The 18,303-nt window shown below is 34.6% G+C and overlaps 1 protein-coding gene across 1 annotated transcript; it reads left to right on the top strand.

The window, feature by feature from the left end:
* The first annotated feature begins 1,517 nt into the window (after window positions 1-1,517).
* On the top strand, window positions 1,518-17,059 carry cdca7b (cell division cycle associated 7b). Its single transcript, XM_056479865.1, has 10 exons — window positions 1,518-1,623; window positions 2,916-3,005; window positions 5,536-5,655; window positions 6,896-7,255; window positions 8,279-8,341; window positions 8,481-8,651; window positions 10,771-10,914; window positions 10,985-11,134; window positions 14,675-14,811; window positions 16,738-17,059. Exons 1-10 carry the CDS (start codon window positions 1,594-1,596, stop codon window positions 16,757-16,759), a joined length of 1,287 nt encoding a protein of 428 aa, XP_056335840.1. The 5' UTR covers window positions 1,518-1,593; the 3' UTR covers window positions 16,760-17,059.
* The last annotated feature ends 1,244 nt before the right edge of the window (window positions 17,060-18,303 follow it).

The following is an 18,303-nucleotide window of genomic DNA, read 5'->3' as shown; positions in this document are numbered from 1 at the left end:
AGGTTTAACCAGCTTTCCAACTCTATGTAATTAATTATTATTACTTAGTATTTAAATAAAGTTACACTCTTAAAAGGACGTTTCCCAGTACTGGGTTGTGGCTGGAAGGGCATCCGCTGCATAAAACATATGCTGGAATAGTTGGCGGTTCATCCCGCTGTGGCAACCTCTGAAATAGAGACTAAGCCGAAGAAAAATGAATGAGGAATGAATGTCACAAGGACACATAATATTTTTAAAAAAAAGTAATAATAATAAAAAATATAGACATATTTTTTAAAACATAAATTTTTTTAAGTATACAAAGAGTCTAATCCATACAAAAATAAAACTAAGTGAATTGCAAAATATTGGAGTATAAATAATTACGTGTAAATAACAGTTACAGCAAGCAGCTCAGTGTTGAGTGGAAAAGATACGATTTTATAATCCAAATTAAATATTTTCAAGGAATATTTTGCACATTTAGTTGTTTTTTTGACAATATGAATGATGACTTGACAACTTTTAATAAATATAAATATAATAATAAGAATATAATCATTAAATGTTAAATACACTTTTTTATTTAACCAAAATTCACATGAATAAAATATAATATAGCTAACAGCACTGTCTAATGGCAAAAAGTCCAGCATTTTCATTTCCAACTATGTTTTTCATATATTTATAAAAATAGGTGTCATATTTAATACCAAACTAAATGAGTGCAGAATTAAAATAAAGGAAATAAACAATCTTTACATATTTATATTTCACACACATATGAACATTTTCTAAATACTACATATTTTAAACATTAAACTGGTCCTTGTAAAAGTGACAATAGCCTTAACATTTTTAATTCTATGTCCAATTATGATGATTATGAGAGGACTGCAACAACCTAAAACACATGTATTTATATGGACATCAAGTATTTACCTAAAATGCAGGGTAATGTATAAACATCATTAATACAGACCTTTTTTTATCAAGACATCGTCAAATATAAGTATAAATTGTATAAGACAAAACCCAAACAGCATTTGTTGATAATAACATAACTATGACTACTATAACTTTTATGGCTGCAGACTGTTGTAGTAGACTATATGTTGTAGTATATAGCTCGTCGTTTGCGGTTATCTTATTATAAAGTCTAATATCCTCAACAAAGGTTTGACAGTCTGTTTTACAGTAGTAAAGCCGCTGTAAACCTTTAAAACTTGTATATTCGTTGCCTCAACATGTAGTGCCTGAATGAATGATAGGCGACCGCATGAGGCATTTCCCGCGAAATTATTCCGGACTGTACCATTCAATTCTCTTTCGCAGTCACGGGGGATGCGTTAAAATTAACTCTCACAATAGATTTAATAAAACAGACGTTTATTACACTTCATTAACAGATGATATTTGAATACGTTAATATAAATTGCAAATAGACATGTATTAAAAGTAATTTTATATTTTCAGTGATGGATTCGACATTCAGTCACCCCTCCGTTTTCCATGAGTCCTCTGTCCGCTCGTGTTGTTTTTTAAACCCTTTTCATTCATTAGAGTTTCACCCACACACTGATAAGCACGAGAAATCACTTTAATAGCTAAATGATCAAAACCCGCAAAGCATCCTTAAAGGTAAGGCCGTGAAATATTGGATTTATTATTAACAATCAGCGTGCAAATGTTAATGGAGTCAGCGAGGATGACAAAAGTTACTGACTGCATGCTCTGCACACACACGCACACACACATGCAGAAAGTTAGCAATGATCATCGTTAAGATAACATATATATTTGTCAAGGCATACAGAATCTGACTATGCACAAATGCACAAAAATATTGATTTGATTGCTGTTAGTCTTAAAAAGTCATAGTGTGTAGTGTTGTCTATTGAGCTGCATGCACTGTAACTAAACACACCTAATAATGTCTTAAATTTCTTTTGATTTATATATTTAAAAAGCTGTTATTGAATATGAATTTTTTGATTATCCATTGAAAAATGTAGCTTGCATTGTAAATTAAAATAAATATTTGTAACAATTGTTCAAGTAATTTCTATTAGTTACAATATGTCAAAGTATGTGTGTGGTTGAGAGTGTATGGGTGTTTCCAAGTACTGGGTTGCAGCTGGAAAGGCATCCACTATGTAAAAACATGCTGGAATAGTTGGCGGTTCATTCCGCTGTGGCAACCCCTGATAAATAAAGGGACTAAGCCGAAGGAAAATGAATGAATGACAATTTGTCAATATATTACTTAGTTGTTTACTTATGATTAATAATTATATCAACAAAAATTGACATAATACTACTAATATTGATAATCAAAAAATAATTATCACCTTTGTAGATTAATAGAATTTTAATTTATATATTAAAATATTTTTTAAAAGTAATCCTTAATAGTTTTCCTTTAATAAAATAAAAAAGCAATTATTATTTACAATATATTGATATGTTAATAACAATGATTAATAGCATTTTAACTTGGTATTAATAATAATAGGACCAAAATTGTGTACAGTGAAATTATTAATCAGTGATGTATAATAAACACGTTTCCTTTATCAATGAGTACTAATAATAATAATAATAATAATAAAAATGTTATATTTATTTTTAATATATGAAAAAGTAATATTTATAATCAAATGTTTCCTTTTTGACTGAATAATAATCGATGATGATGATAATAATAAAATGTTATTAATATTTACCGTATTTAAATTTATTAATCACAATATCTTTCATTTGGATTTTATGATTTATAATTACAGTTGTGATATTAAACTGTAACTCTTCTTGCTCTGACAGATTTTCAACAATATTTTATGTATATATTATTATACATTTTCATTTAACAATTAATTTGTTCATCTATTAATTATCGTTCATGCTAATTCTGCTATTTCTTTTTGTTTCAGGCAAAGCAGCAGGATGTGACGGACCAATCAGAGGACGGCAGAGACAGCATCCAATTAAAGAGATGCTGGAAACCCGTTGTCGTCTGCAGAGTAAGAGTAAAATGCAGAGTTCGCCATACTTTTATGATAAACACACTAAATAAATCTGCTAAACTAAAATTAGAAGATGCTGATTAAATACAGATATTACTAATCTGACTCAACACTGAAGTCAGAGTCTGAAATCAACATTTCTGTTGGAGAATTCATTATAAATGATTTATCTGTGCACAGCAGTTCATATTAATGAATTAATCTGTGAAATGATTCATCAAAATAACTTAGCTCTTTATTCAACGTCTCAATGTCAATTTCTTTAAAAGTTGTACAATATATGCAACTAGAGTTTGCTTGTTTTGACACATTATTTAAAATATATGCCTTAGAAATAATAAATAAAATTTTTTGTGATGGGGCAAGTAAAAATCTTTTCCATTAAAACAACACCCATAGTGTTTAGCTGTGTGTAGGTCTGAAATTTCATTCATAATCATCTTAAAGTACACATGAAATCAAAACTAACCATATTGATTTTGTAAGCTCACGTTGCTAGCTTAATGGTGAACAATTCATCTGTGCATGTCATTGAGAATAAAAAAATAGTTTGCCCTTCTAATCTTTAATTGAAATCTGAAAATCCACTTCCTGTTCATTTTCAGGTAAATTCTCAGATTAGGTCTGTATGGAAGTGTTGGGCGTGGTTACCATACTTAACCACACCCCTTCAGCTGTCAGTTTTGACAACAAACAGAAATGGTTAGGAGGAGGAGTCTGTTAGGTTGTAATAACTCCCCAATCCCTTTTCACCATCTTTCAGAATGAGATGCCTACTATACTACATCCAATCAGCTGGCAGTATAAACAACAAGCCACGCCCACTGTTTTCTTATTTAATATTCTGTTTTTCTAGCAACTGCTTTACAATACGAAAAAAAAATGGTCGCAGCTTCCGGTTCATGCAGACTTTAAATAAGTTTTAAAAAGTCTTAAATTGACTTGAAACCTGCAGAAGCCCTGTGTGTAAATGATCAGGGGAATTGAGTTGTTGTGGTTCACAGAACGCAGAAAACACCGCAAGTCTCCAGATACCCTTCATCTGCCGAGGGTTTGCCTTTTCAGACAGTGCATTAATGCGGACCTATTATGCACAAATCACTTTTATAAGCGGTTTAAAGACAGTTGTGTGGCTGCAGTGACTACGTTTACGGACATCAGTAATCAAATTATTTGCCTTAATCTAATTTAGAAAATAATAAGATTAAGGCGTTTACATGAGCTGCTTTTTGAATGTTTCTTTAATGATCCCGTTTATATGTTATAACACAATTTCATTAACGTCATCGCGTCACCGCACTATCCACGTTCCCTAAGGAGTTTTATGTAATTTAAGGTGTTTAATTTTTAATTTGTCGACTTTAACTGCAGTTTGGCACTTTCACTTTCATTCGGGAACATTTCATGCATGCCCCCATGACACACGAGATTTTAGATGCAACTATGAACTGCTGGTAGAGTGTTGTTTTAATGCAAGTTCATAGCGCACGCTGAATGGAAGAAAAAAAACCTCTGCATTTCATGATGCTGGTGTCTGTGGTCTGCACTGACACGGTTGGTGCAGAGTGTCAAACAGCCGTGTGTGTGTGTGGACTACTCTGTCACACAACGCGGTGAAAAGTCCTACATGACGGTAATAGTTCGATTAAGGCGTTTACATGCCTGTACTGCACTTTAATAATGCAATTAAAATCGGCATACTCCACATGTCTTAATTCGAATTTCTCTTTAGTTCGATTATGACCTTAATCGGATTAAATTAATCAAAAATCGCTGTTTATATGGAAGACTCTTAATCAGAGTATTGTCATAATCGCATTAGAATCAAATTATTGGTGTCCATGTAAACGTATTCATTGTGTGAAAATATAAGCAGCTTCCAAAGGTCAAAACTAATTAATTCTATTTTTTAAATAAAATAAACACTTTTAATGACATTCTCCTGTTGTACATGTCATTAAAAGGGGGAAAGCCCCGCCCACTAGTGACCATCTCTCCCTCATTAGCATATGACCTTAGTCTTGTTTTTGAATATGCCACTATGCTGACACACAGGCATCTGTAGCTCCGCCCCCTTCTGAAAAACAATTCCTGGAATTTAAATTTAAAGCGGCAGTCACCAAAACGCCACAATTAGAATCAAAGCCTAAAAGGGTCAGTTTCAGATAGTTATAAATCATTATCTGTGTGGTATTTTGAGCTGAAACTTCACATACATGCTCTAGGGACATCAGAGACTTATTTTACATCTTGTAAAAATGTTCATAATAGGGCCCCTTTAAAGTCACAGAGGCGCTTTCTGCACATTCTGTTTGTAAATAATGCAGGTAATTCACAGGAGGGCGATTAATTAGCATTTCTGAGTTGGATCTAGAAATATAAATAGACTGTAGAAAATGCAAGGCCATGGCAGGTCTGTTTATCTCTTGTGATTTGGCAGCAGCAGCAAAACAGAGCTATTAATAATTGAGCTGCTGTTCGCACAATCCAGGAATAATAATGTGTTCTGTCGCTCTCTCTGTGGCAGGACATTTGCTTGAGGTCCAAAAGCATGAGCGATGAGCTGGCCAAGGTCTTCATGGACAGCGAGAACGAGGAGGAATTCCAGGGTTTCTCCGGGGATGAAGAGGACTGGAAAAAACCTGTGGTACATACGATTGCTTCATATTAATGCCACATGTACAGTTAAAGTCAGAAATATTCACCCTTCTGTGAATTTTTCTTTTTCTTCCTTTATCAAATACACTCACCAGCCACTTTATTAGGTACACCTGTCTAACTGCTTGTTAATGCAAACTTCTAGTCAGCCAATCACATGTCAGCAACTCAATGCATTCAGGCATGTAGACACGATCAAGACGATTTGCTGCAGTTTAAAGCGAGCATCAGAATGGGGAAGAAGGGGGATTTAAGCGACTTTGAACGTGGCATGGTTGTTGGTGCCAGACAGGCTGGTCTGAGTATTTCAGAAACTGCTGATCTACTGGGATTTTCATGCACAACCATCTCTAGAGTTTACAGAGAATAGTACAAAAAAGAGAAAGGGTCAGTTCTGTGGGCGCAAATGCCTTGTTGATGCCAGAGGTCAGAGAAGAATGGCCAGACTGGTTCCAGCTGGTTCTGTTTATTTTCAGGATATTTTCTTGTCACACTTTGGACCCATTAGTAACAACTGAGCATCATGTCAACGCCACAGCCTACCTGAGTATTGTTGCTGACCATGTCCATCCTGTTATGACCACAGTGTACCCATCCTCTGATGGCTACTTCCAGCAGGATAACGCTCCATGTCATAAAGCGTGAATCATCTCAGACTGGTTTCTTGAACATGACAATGAGTTCACTGTACTCAAATGGCCTCCACAGTCACCAGAACTCAATCCAATAGAGCATCTTTGGGATGTAGTGGAATGGGAGATTCGCGTCATGGATGTGGACCAAAAACTCTGAGGAGTACCTTGTTGAATATGCCACAAAGGATTAAGGCAGTTCTGATGGCAAAAGCGGGTCCAACCTGGTACTGATAAGGTGTACCTAATAAAATGGCCAGTGAGTGAATTTCCCAAATGATGTTTAACAGATCAAGGAATTTTTCACAGTATTTCCTTTTTTTTTTCTGGAGAAAGTCTCATTTGTTTTATTTTGGCTAGAATAAAAGCAGCTTTTTTTTAGTATCTTGAAAAATATCTAATCAAATATTATGTACCGTCATCATGACAAAGATAAAAGATATCAGTTATTAAAACTATTATGATTAGAAATGTGCTGAAAAAAATCTTCTTTCCATTAAACTGAAATTGGGGAAAAATATACAGGTGGCTAATCATTCTGACTACATATTTAGTGTCTATAATTGAAATAATATGCTGTTTAATATTCACATGCAGAATGGCAGGTCTGATGAAGACAGTGACGACAACGGTTTTTATTCTGACGGTGAGGAACCGGCGGCTAAAAGGAAGCGCAGCTCTGGACTTCGTGTTGCGTTCAATTTTCCTGCCAAACGAAGCCCCGCCCCTAAACAGAATACAGCCAAAAAAGGAGCAAAAGTGGCTCCGCCCAAAAGAAACAAGCCTATCAGAGGAAACCGGACACAGCCTGAACCAGAAGAGAAAAAGGAGCCTGTTTTAAAGAAGAGCCAATCAAAAGCCGCTGATAACAGGAGCAGTGTGGAGAATCTGCTGACGGATGAAGAGATGCAAATACTGAGCAAAAGAGCCAAAAACATTGAAGAAAATAAAGCTATGGTATGATTAAGTTGTAAAGCACGTTGTTTTAAAACATTACAAAGCAGTAATTTCTAGGGCTGCACAATATAGATAGTTTAAGCAATAGTCACATCGCAGGATCTGTAATGTGGAGACGGCATTATAGTTGGCCAGGTACAGTTGTGGAGCATTTCACTTTAACCATAAAAAATGAAAGTTTATCAGATGTGTGTTGTTTTTAAGGCCTGTCACTGTAAACATTTAAGTGAGTTTAAAGCATTTGTGTACAAGAAATGATGGCATTTTGTAGCTTTAACAAAAATGCATTTCATTTAATTATGTATACAATGAAGACTATGAAACTTTATTATTGGATTTTTTTTAAATTTCTGTACCTGAATACTGTTAGACTCCCTCATTTATATCATTGCTCTACTGTGTTTATCTATGCTGGTAATTAGTCTCTTATATTGTCTGCAGATGCACTCCTCTACAAAATTCTATACAGGTGTATTAATTGTCTGCGTCAATAGCCTAGTGGTTAATTGTGCCGACATATAGCACCATGCTGCTCACGGTGACCTGAGTTCGATTCCTGGCTCGAGGACCTATGTCGATCCTTCCCCTCTTTCTGCTCCCAATGCTTTTCTGTCTGTCCTCCATTATGCTATCCCAATTTAAAAAAGTGAAAACTCCTAAAAAAAATCATGCAAATAAATAAATGAATTTTTAAATTATTTCAAAATAGAGCTGTAAAAGTTATTTGGCGTAATATAAAAATCGCTGAGTATTAAAATATTGCAATGCAAGTTTTTTCCAATATCGTGCAGCCTTAGTAATTTCAAACATATGTTAAATTAAAATTCAAAAATATTGAAGATGTTAGCTGCAAAGTGTTTTTAGACGTATTTACAACAATATGAAATAATATTTTAACACATTCATAGTAGTAATCCACACTAGTTTGGTTATATCTGCAACGTTTAGTGTTCTCATTTTAAAGCATTAGTCTTTTACTCCATTTTTTGGCAACATTCAGATTTTTTTAACGTTTTCTTGCAGCTTGCAAAACTTTTTGCAGACTTGAGCTCTTTGCCTGAACTTCCTTCAAAAACGACACCTACAGTAAGAGCCCACCTGCACCAAACACCTACATACAGCACAGAATACACTAAACAATCCTGTTAACTATGTTCTGTCTCTTTATATTAAACCATCAAAATTTTATTTACCAATGTGTGTTTTTCTTCAATCCCCTAAACAGAAGAAAAGGAAGTATTCCACTTCAAAACGCCAACTTTCAGAGGTTCAGAGCGAGAGGCGAAACCCAGGTCGCAAAGCGAGACCCCCAGAGCACTTTGGTGTAGAAGTGGAAGAGAAACCGGCTCCTCGGAGGAGAGAGAGCGGACAGATCGACATCAACCGCCTGATGGAGGCAAGAAAAAAAACATCAAAACATAATCCTAACAATTTTTTATATCACAGAAGAATATTTTAAAGTAATTTGGTTATTATTATTATTATTTGAATCTAAATAAGCTATTGTTTACCACCAAAGATTTAAATTAATTTACTCAACCAAGATGTCAACCTGGGTGTCCTTTAGTTTATTAGAACAAGTTTTTCATCTGAAGCTGGTTTTTAGTGACTCAAATAATGTGAGTCAACAGCTACTGGCACTTTGAGAGCCAAAAAATACATGATTCATTAAAAAAACTAAATAAATTCTAGGGGTGTGATGGTACACAGAAGTCATGGTTCGGTATGTACCTTGGTTTTTGGGTCACAGCTCAACATGGGTTTGGTTTGGTACAATAAATCCCCAGTGCATGGAAAAAAGTGCAAACTCCAATTTCCAACTTCAAATTTTTAATTCAATTCCTGGATATAAGCTCAAAGTTTTAAAGTCTGTATCTCATAATTCAGACTTTCTTTCTTAGTACAGTGGTAGTCAGAATTATTAGACCCCTGTATATTTTTCCCCCAATTTCTGTTTAATGGAAAGAAGATTTCTAATCATAATAGTTTTAATAACTCATCTCTAATAACTGATTCCTTTTATCTTTGCCATGATGACAGTAAATAATATTAGACTAGATATTCTTCAAGGCCCCGTTTACACTAATGTGTTTTCGTTTTAAAGCGGCGTTTTAGAATGAAAACGATCTGCGTCCACACTAGCGTTTCTGAACAACTCTCCGTTTACACCAAACCCCTGAAAACGCACATCACGTGACCACACACACATACACACACACACACACACACACTCTGGCATGCGCTGCAGCATATCTAGCCAGATAAGAGCTGTGCTCGTCGGACTGTTCATCAAGGATCTACCTCTGGATCTAATCTCACTATATTTGTTGTGATATTTAATTCATCTTGTTGTCTATATCTATAGACATGTTCCCCGACTTTGGTCTTTTGAATCTATTACTTGTTCTCAGGTAATGAGTTTTGGCTGAGCGCAATGATAAGTTAATAAATAATGTAACCACGTACGTTCTGTATGTTGACAGATTGTTTCCCTTTATTTCCTATAGTGTATAAACTTATTGTACGTTATACATTTATAATGGTCATTATTGAAATTGATATTCAGCAAAAGAGAGGGTATGTTTCGAATTTCAATGAAAATGAAAGGTGGTAGTAATGTTATGGGCTCCATTTTGTTTTAAATATGCACACAGTGAAGACGACGCTCATATATGCAGCACGACGCCTCAACATTTCTGATGTCTGTTAAGTTGTTAATATTAAAATGAAATCATGTTTATATCATGTTTTCATTTTACAGTTAAAATAGTGAAACAGCGTACGTATCCAGGATGATGTGAATGAGGTTATAAAGTACACTGTTGCCTTCGAAGATTTACCCGACATGTCCTCGGGAGTCTGTTTTCCATATCAAACTTGTGTAGTCTGAACTTACAAGGAGAGGATGCAGGACTGAACTGTGTGTAGGCTACTTAATATTGAGGTAAATATCTGCAGCCCTACCTCAGTTTTCAGATGTCTCCACTTTCCCCCATCTACACTGAGACTGAGCAGCAGAGTTTTTAAAACCAAAACGGCCTCTTCCGCGTTTCCAAAACGCTTCGTTTTCGGCGCTCGAAAACTCCGGCGTAGTGTGGATGCATGGCGTAACTGTAGCCAAACTTATGCGTTTTAAAGTGAAAACGCATTAGTGTAAACAGGGCCTAAGATACTAGTATTCAGCTTGAGGTGACATTTAAAAGCTTAACTAGGTTAATTAGGTGAAGTTAGGGTAATTAGTCAAAACATTGTTGTGCACAGTGGCATTGTAACAATGGTTTGTTCTGTGGGGGGGGGGGCTAATAATTTTGACCTTTAAAATTGGTTTTAAAAAATTACTAACTGCTTTTCTTCTAGCTGAAATAAAACATAAGACTTTCTCCGAAAGGAAAAGTATTATCAGACACACTGTGAAAATTTCCTTGCTCTATTAAACATCATTTGGGAAATATTTGAAAAAGAAGAAACAATTTACAGGATCACAGGAGGGCGATTAATTCTGACTTTAACTGTAGGTTAAAGAGGGTTACGGAGACGCTCGTCCCAAACAGAGAAAGCGTCGTTCTCGTGAGTCCATTCGTATGCCGGAGGACATCACAGAAGAAGAGCTGCTGAACGTCGCCGATCGCGCCAAAGACAAGATCCTCGATAAAGAGAACGTGAGTATCGCTGCTGCTCTGTTCATTTGTCATGTTTTCTGCTGTGCTGATGTGTGTATTGTGGTTTCAGGGCAGCACGTGTCACCAGTGCCGTCAGAAAACCCTCGACACCAAGACTGAATGCAGAGGCCTGTTCTGCGGGGGGGTCAAAGGTCAGTTCTGCGGCCCCTGTTTACGCAACCGATATGGAGAAGATGTTCGAGAGGCACTGCTGGATCCTGTAAGTAGGCCTGTTGAGATATTTCTTATTGTGGGTCTGCACAATATATCTTCAAAATATTGTTATCGCGATAATAGTATATGCAGTATACGTATTGCAGACGTGTGATGAATTGCATTTACTTTATGCGTTGGTTGTTTATCTGAATTTGACCAATAAGATGGGGCCTTGCTATCTTAGCCCCACCCCCTAGTAGTTGCTGTTCTGATATTGGCTGAAGCCCAAACCTGGGGTCCGTTCTTTGTACGTGGATTACTCAATTAGCTGGATTTTGGTAATTGAAGATTTGACACGATCCAGGATCATTTCGTTCTTCAAAACTGATCCGAGAGTTGTTGCTACAGTTCTGGTAGCTCAAACCTGCTCGGGAGCAGTCTCATTTCATATAAACAGGATTAGATCAGCTCATTTCAAGCAAAGATAATACTGAAAGTATGTACCGAATACTGATATTTTCTTACAGTAGTAACCTATAGATTATATACACTTGGTAAAATATATATTAAAAAAAGTTTATATACTGTTGGACTTTTCCTAGTCCTCCCAGGTTAAAACATCAGTCAGAGGCTTTAAATATGTTTAAACAATCTAATTAATTAGATAAAGCATTACAGAGCTCTGGGTGTCAAAGATCAGCAACACAGGCAGTCTGTGTCAGCTGGGCACACGTACCTACACCGTCGTCCCCCCCACATTTATTGTCATCTCTCTTCAGCCCCGCCCGGGGGCTCTTCAGTAAGAAAGATCCTCCATCCAGATCAGTTCAATCATCAGTTGTTAGGCAGAACAGCAAATCTGCACAGAAAAAGTTACACATACACATAACAGAGCCTGCAAGAAAGTGAGCCTTCGCCCCTCCCGTCTGTTATTGTTCCTGTAAATGAGCACACTCTGGAAGAAAAGATGTAACATTCTGTTGATAACAAGTACTGAGGAGTTAACTTGGTTATCAGTCACACGAAGACACAGCTGTTATGGAGCAAAATTATATGAGGTTAAGCACATAAGATTATATGAGGATAAACACATGAGCATAAGTTCATGCAATTAGTTAAAACAGAATTCAACTATTAAAGGATTAGTCTATTAATGCATAGGATGAAGTTAAAATCATCAAACATTCCTTCAATATACACATTTATAATTTATAATAATTAATATTTTTTAATATTAAGTAATTAATAATATCTATGTTTATATACATGCGTTTAAAAATATGTATAAATAAAACGAATGCAATCTGCACTCTGAAATAAAAGTACAAAAACAGGGTGGTTCTCCCCAAGGGGATCAAAGAGAACATTTATTAATATGGATTTTTTTAGATACAAATGCATACTATTTTAAGGTACCGATGCAGCTTGAGTACAGTTTCTGTATGATAATAGACAACATGCACAATATTCCACAGTTTTTTGTTTGTTTTTTATAAAGGAATAATAATTTATGCAGTCATGCATGTTTTGACAGCTAATATGCCGGTGATTTGATGCTTTGCAGACGCCTTTAAAAATATCAAGATGCTCTTTTGATGCTAAATTAATATTAAATTCCTTATGCAGATTAAGAAATTAAAATAGGCCTAGGCTACTACAGTAAAGAAAATCTAATCTAAAATGTAAAACTAAATAAATTGATAAATACTCTTAACACATGAAAGTGTAAAGCCTGCAGCCCTCAGCAAATGTGGAAAGTAATTGCGTATCATATTTAACAAACCCTTTACTACGAATTTGACATAATTTTGCTCACATTTGATTATTAAATATTAATCAGATGATGTCATTACGCTGCTGTGCCTGAGCCAATCGTTGCATTGCTGATCATGATTTCGAGGATCGATAGATCTGTCCTTCACAACACACGCAGCGATCTCAGTTCAGTTCATCCAGACATTTTAATCTGATTCGCAAACTTGTTTGAAGAACCAAATTAGCCAGAGATCAGTTATCAAGATTAAAAGATCCAGGATCTGCCAAATGGAACGGACCCCTGAACCCAGAGCTGAAAATAAACAATAATGGGCGGAGTCGAGATGAGAGAGGAATACAGCTGCGGTCACACTGGGCTTTGTGTGCGTGAAATTCTGTCGTACAGCGATGCGAAAAGGGGCGGGATTAAACAAGATGATTAGACATTTTAAAAAGCCAGCGATTTGCTCCATGTTTTAAATTTCTGTCCAGAGAGGTCCTGTTTTGATCCTCGATTGGTCTCACGCAGTCAAGTGATGCAATTTCGCAGGTCAGAGTTCACCAAGCTTGAACTTTGCACTGCAGCGAGCTGCGAAACTTAACGCATGACCCTGCGTTTCCGGTCTGACGCATTCGCGTGCGTATGAATGGAAGTCTATGGGAGGAAAAGCCCAGTGTGACCGCAGCTTAAGACAACAGCCAATCAGAGTCAGAATATCTGCGCAGGTTTTCTCTCATTCACAGACTAATTGTTTGCACCTTGACAGTTTTTAAGTCTGAATTAGAATTAATTAGATCTAAGAAATGTCTTTTATGTGTATATTATAATATCATTAAATGATTTCAAAACGTAGCTAATAAAAATAGCATTTCTCAAAGGAAATATTATAGTGTAAGAAATATCGTAATCGCAATATTCAACAACAATATTGCATATATTTCATGTATCGTGCAGCACTCATTATTACGTCTATCCGAGATCTATCAGATGAATGCGATTGCTGCTATTCCTTAAACAGCCACAAGGGGAGATCTTTAAATCCGAGAGTGAAAGATTGCGTGTAAAGGCTGATTTATACTTCTGTGTCGAGTGATCCGCATGACCCACGGTGCCTGCCTTGCGCATAGTTGTGCATTTATACTTCTGTGTGCTGCTATTTGTGTTGCTCTTTCTTCGCTGGTGTTTTTTTTTTTTTCTGAACAACAAGTAGCTAAAACCGGCAGACGGGTAACAACTTTAATCATAAGGTAAACACAAAACAAAAGTTTCCATCTGGAGCTCCTCCACAGGACTCGACACTTGTAAACACTCGCTCCATCGAGTTCACGGCTCTCTACGCATCGTTGCGACGTGCATTTACATTTCTTGAGAGGTGCATGTTAACATCGACGTCAGCTATAGCGAAGGCTATGCGACCGTGCGATGGCTGCACCAGAACATACATGTGCGCTTGACGCAGAACTATAAATCAGCCTTAAATTGTGTTTGTACGGCAGCTCTAATAATAACTTTAGTTTTAAAACCCCTGACACCAGCAATTCCAACATCTCGTTGCAGAGAAAAATAGCTAATGTCGTTTTTCAGAAGCAGATCTTTTATAACATGTCTTTTTTCTGTGCTCTATGTTTGTTTGTGTGTGTTACATCTATGCCATTTTGTTTTTAGGTCAGTTTGTTGTGGTTGTTTCTAACATTTACCGAATGTGAAAAGATTTAAATTTAAAACTGATTTGCTTATTAAATCATCAAGCATTCGGTGCTGTGATGAACACCACTGTCAACACAACAATTAAATTGTATCAGTGTATTGAAATGCCCACAACAATGTGTGTGTTTTTGTCTGCTGCAGTCGTGGGAGTGCCCCATCTGCCGTGGAGTGTGTAACTGCAGTCTGTGCAGGAAGCGTGACGGACGCTGTGCAACAGGAGCTCTGACCAGACTAGCCAAATTCTACGGACACGACAATGTCAAGGAGTACTTGGAGAGGTAATACACTTTCACTTTCACTGGGAGTCTACTTTTTACCTTCAAATAAAATACATTTTGCCATTAATATTTAACAATGTAACAACTTATTTTCAAGTGCACGGTAATATGGTGGCGGTTAATGGTTGTATGAGAGAACATATTTTAATAAAAATTATAAATACTAATATATATATATATATATATATATATATATATATATATATATATATATATATATATATATATATATATATATATATATATATATATATTTTTTTTTTTTATTATTTATTTATATATATTTATTTATTTATTTATTTATATTTATTCATTTATTTAATGTATAAGAATATTTTATTTTTAGAAAATTATATATTTCTATAAGTGCTGAGAAGAATAAAATTTAGTTTTAACACTATATGACTGTGTATTAAATATATTTATGTTTATGTGACACACATAAAACAAAACTATACAAAACTATTGTTAAATAAATATTTAAATTCATATATAAATTGTTACATATTCATAAACATTTTATATCTAAATATAAATAAACATTTTGTCAAATATATGCATGCGTGTGTGTGTATGTGTGTATATATACGCAATAAATATACACAGCACACAGGCGCACATATTTGAAGTCAAAACAAACTTTTCTTTTGGATGTGATTCATCATGATTAATTTTTGCCCAGCACTAATTTATATATAAACAAATATATTCATACTTGTGTATCCATATTAATCTTCATATACTTATGAAATCTGATATATTTAGCTTTTAATAAACCTAAAAATACACCTGATAACCTATATTTATCCATTTGACATTTTCTGATATAAATGTATTTAGCTTTACAAGTCACTCTCGAAATATTTTGAAATGTTTACCCGTTTCTCTTTTTATCTTGTGTAATTTTTGGTTTCCCCTAAGCTCCCCTAAAAATATTTTTAAATCAATTTAATTTGTTTAAATATGTCTTAACCTTTACAGTGTTGGTGTTTTAGTGTGTATACATTTATATTTAATAGGCTTTATTAACTACGTACATTTTAGTACTCAATTTGAATCGGGAGATCACAATAATTAACCCCGAAAAAGCCAGAGCGAAAGCAAACACTAGCAGATTACTATGGTATACATACAGTAATACAGCATGCAAATAGGAGAGATCGACTTGGAATGTAACTTGCCTGTTTTATAATGATTTCTTCAGCTGTAGTTTGAAACGTACGCTGAAAAAATGCTGTTTTTCTCCCCTAATTATGCGGTGTCTGTCTGATCTTGTGGCAGAAATATCAGTATGGCAGGCTGTCCGCCAAAGTGCTGAATCTCCGAAATTATGATTATTTAAAATAGGCACTATCCTTAAAAATAAGCGGCATAGTTGCAATCTAAACAACTACATTCTCACCTAAAAAAAGCCCAAAAGTACATTATGTTGTCCAACAGCTGCAATTTTTGTCAACTGTAGTCCTCTGCTTGCCAGTCGTGTGGGCGGAGTAATACACAAGGGTGAAGAGGCTGTACGAGTGCTGATAACTTACTAGTTATGCTTGGTTCATTGATTTTTGTATTGTTTTTAGGGGAACAATTTTAACATCTGTCCAGGGATGAAAATAGACCAATTCTGGTGCATTTGCAGCAATGCAAATTAATATACACTATCCTTGCCAAATAAATAAATAAATAAATCAGTCTAAATAAATCATGAACCTCATAAATATTTAATTGCTTTAATTATTACTTTTAACACACCCGCAAAATAAACATTTATCTACACATTAATTTACACATCTACATGTTCCCATATTCACTGTTTTACATTAAAGCTATATTCAGGACCTCAATAATAAGCCCTTATTTAACACTTTCTGATTAATACTCATCAACGTTATTAAATATGGTTTTAATGCGGCTTGTGTTTTTGTGTTTAAGTCTTCAGAAGGACATCGAGTGAAGACGATCTGGAGGCGACGCAGCTTTCCTGACACTTTTAGCATGAAAACACTGAATGTTTGACACGGTGTTCAGCGCAGATATGCAAATCAGGCCTTTCTTTTCTACTTCATGATGTTCTGCTGAGTTTCTACTGATTTCTTTCTTATTTCTGCTGTAACGAGTCGTACTGTTCTCCTGCAAACGAAGCGCAGAGATATCATGAAAGCGCAACAGGCGTCTTCTAATTTGCACAATTTGTGTTTATCTCTTTAACATGTTATTGGAAAGTAGATTTAATAAAGATCCTTTTATCTCTCAATGTTATGTGTTCGTAACACATCTGTGTTCGGTTTATTCATATAAAACATTAAAGATTGTGGCACACATACGTTTTTTCACTCTCTTGTTTTAGATTACATGACAATTATGAACTAAATCTGAAAAAAAGACACAAAATTAGACTAAAAATGCTATATTAAAATGCTGTGTATATGAGTTTTCAACTAAAATCTGAAAACTTCATGTGTTTTGGGGTTATATTTTCAGCACAGTGGCAATTTGGGGCCTACAAATCCACTAATTATTTATTTATTTATTTGAAATAATGGAGCTATAATAATCTTACCAAATACTGGCCTGGATTTTCATTGATTTACTTCTTTCAAACTTTTTAAAAACTCAATCTTTTTCATTTAAGTACACTGTTGTTATTTATATATAATATTAGTTCATGTATACTTATGCATAACCATCACATCCATAACATTTATTTAACATTTAATAAACGTTCACCTAAGTGATGACAACTTTTTTGTGGTGGGGGGGTTTACAGATGAATAATCTAAGAAATTTTCTTCCAATAAAAATTATCTATTAAATAATATTAATTTTAATATTAATATATATATATTCCAAACAAACTTTTTTGCAACTTCACAAATTTTAAATATTACATCTAAATTTGACATTTGTCACACGTTTTTGCCAATAATAAACATTTTATATGACTTTCTATAATCTTCATCCACCCAAATCCTTAAGGCATTTGCATAAACATTAATATAATATCATTTCAGACATTTTTTTATTTGTTTTTGTTGTCAAATACAATGGATTTTACGTTTAACATTACAAGTACATCTACAAAACTAAAATTACTGTGGTGCTGCAAAATCAGAGAATAAAACAAAATGTTCGTCTATAATAGACTAAATATAAATAAAATATAGTTAAATAGTCATAAATATATTTGACTATATAATTATTTTAGACTATAATAATCTCATGTTCAAGATAGACGGACGGATAGATAGATGGATAGATAGATAGATAGATAGACAGACACCAATAGATAAATAGATAGATAGAGAGATAGATAGATAGATATACATATCGACAGATAGACATACAGATAGATAGATAGATGTATAGATAGATAGATAGACATACAGAGAGATAGATAAATAGATAGATATACATATAGACAGATAGACATACAGACAGATAGATAGATAGATAGATAGATAGATAGATAGATAGATAGATAGATAGATAGATAGATAG

The sequence above is a fragment of the Danio aesculapii genome, chromosome 19, assembly GCF_903798145.1.
Source record: "Danio aesculapii chromosome 19, fDanAes4.1, whole genome shotgun sequence".
In the NCBI taxonomy this organism is placed as follows: domain Eukaryota; kingdom Metazoa; phylum Chordata; class Actinopteri; order Cypriniformes; family Danionidae; genus Danio; species Danio aesculapii.
This window is presented reverse-complemented; position numbering and strand designations above follow the sequence as displayed.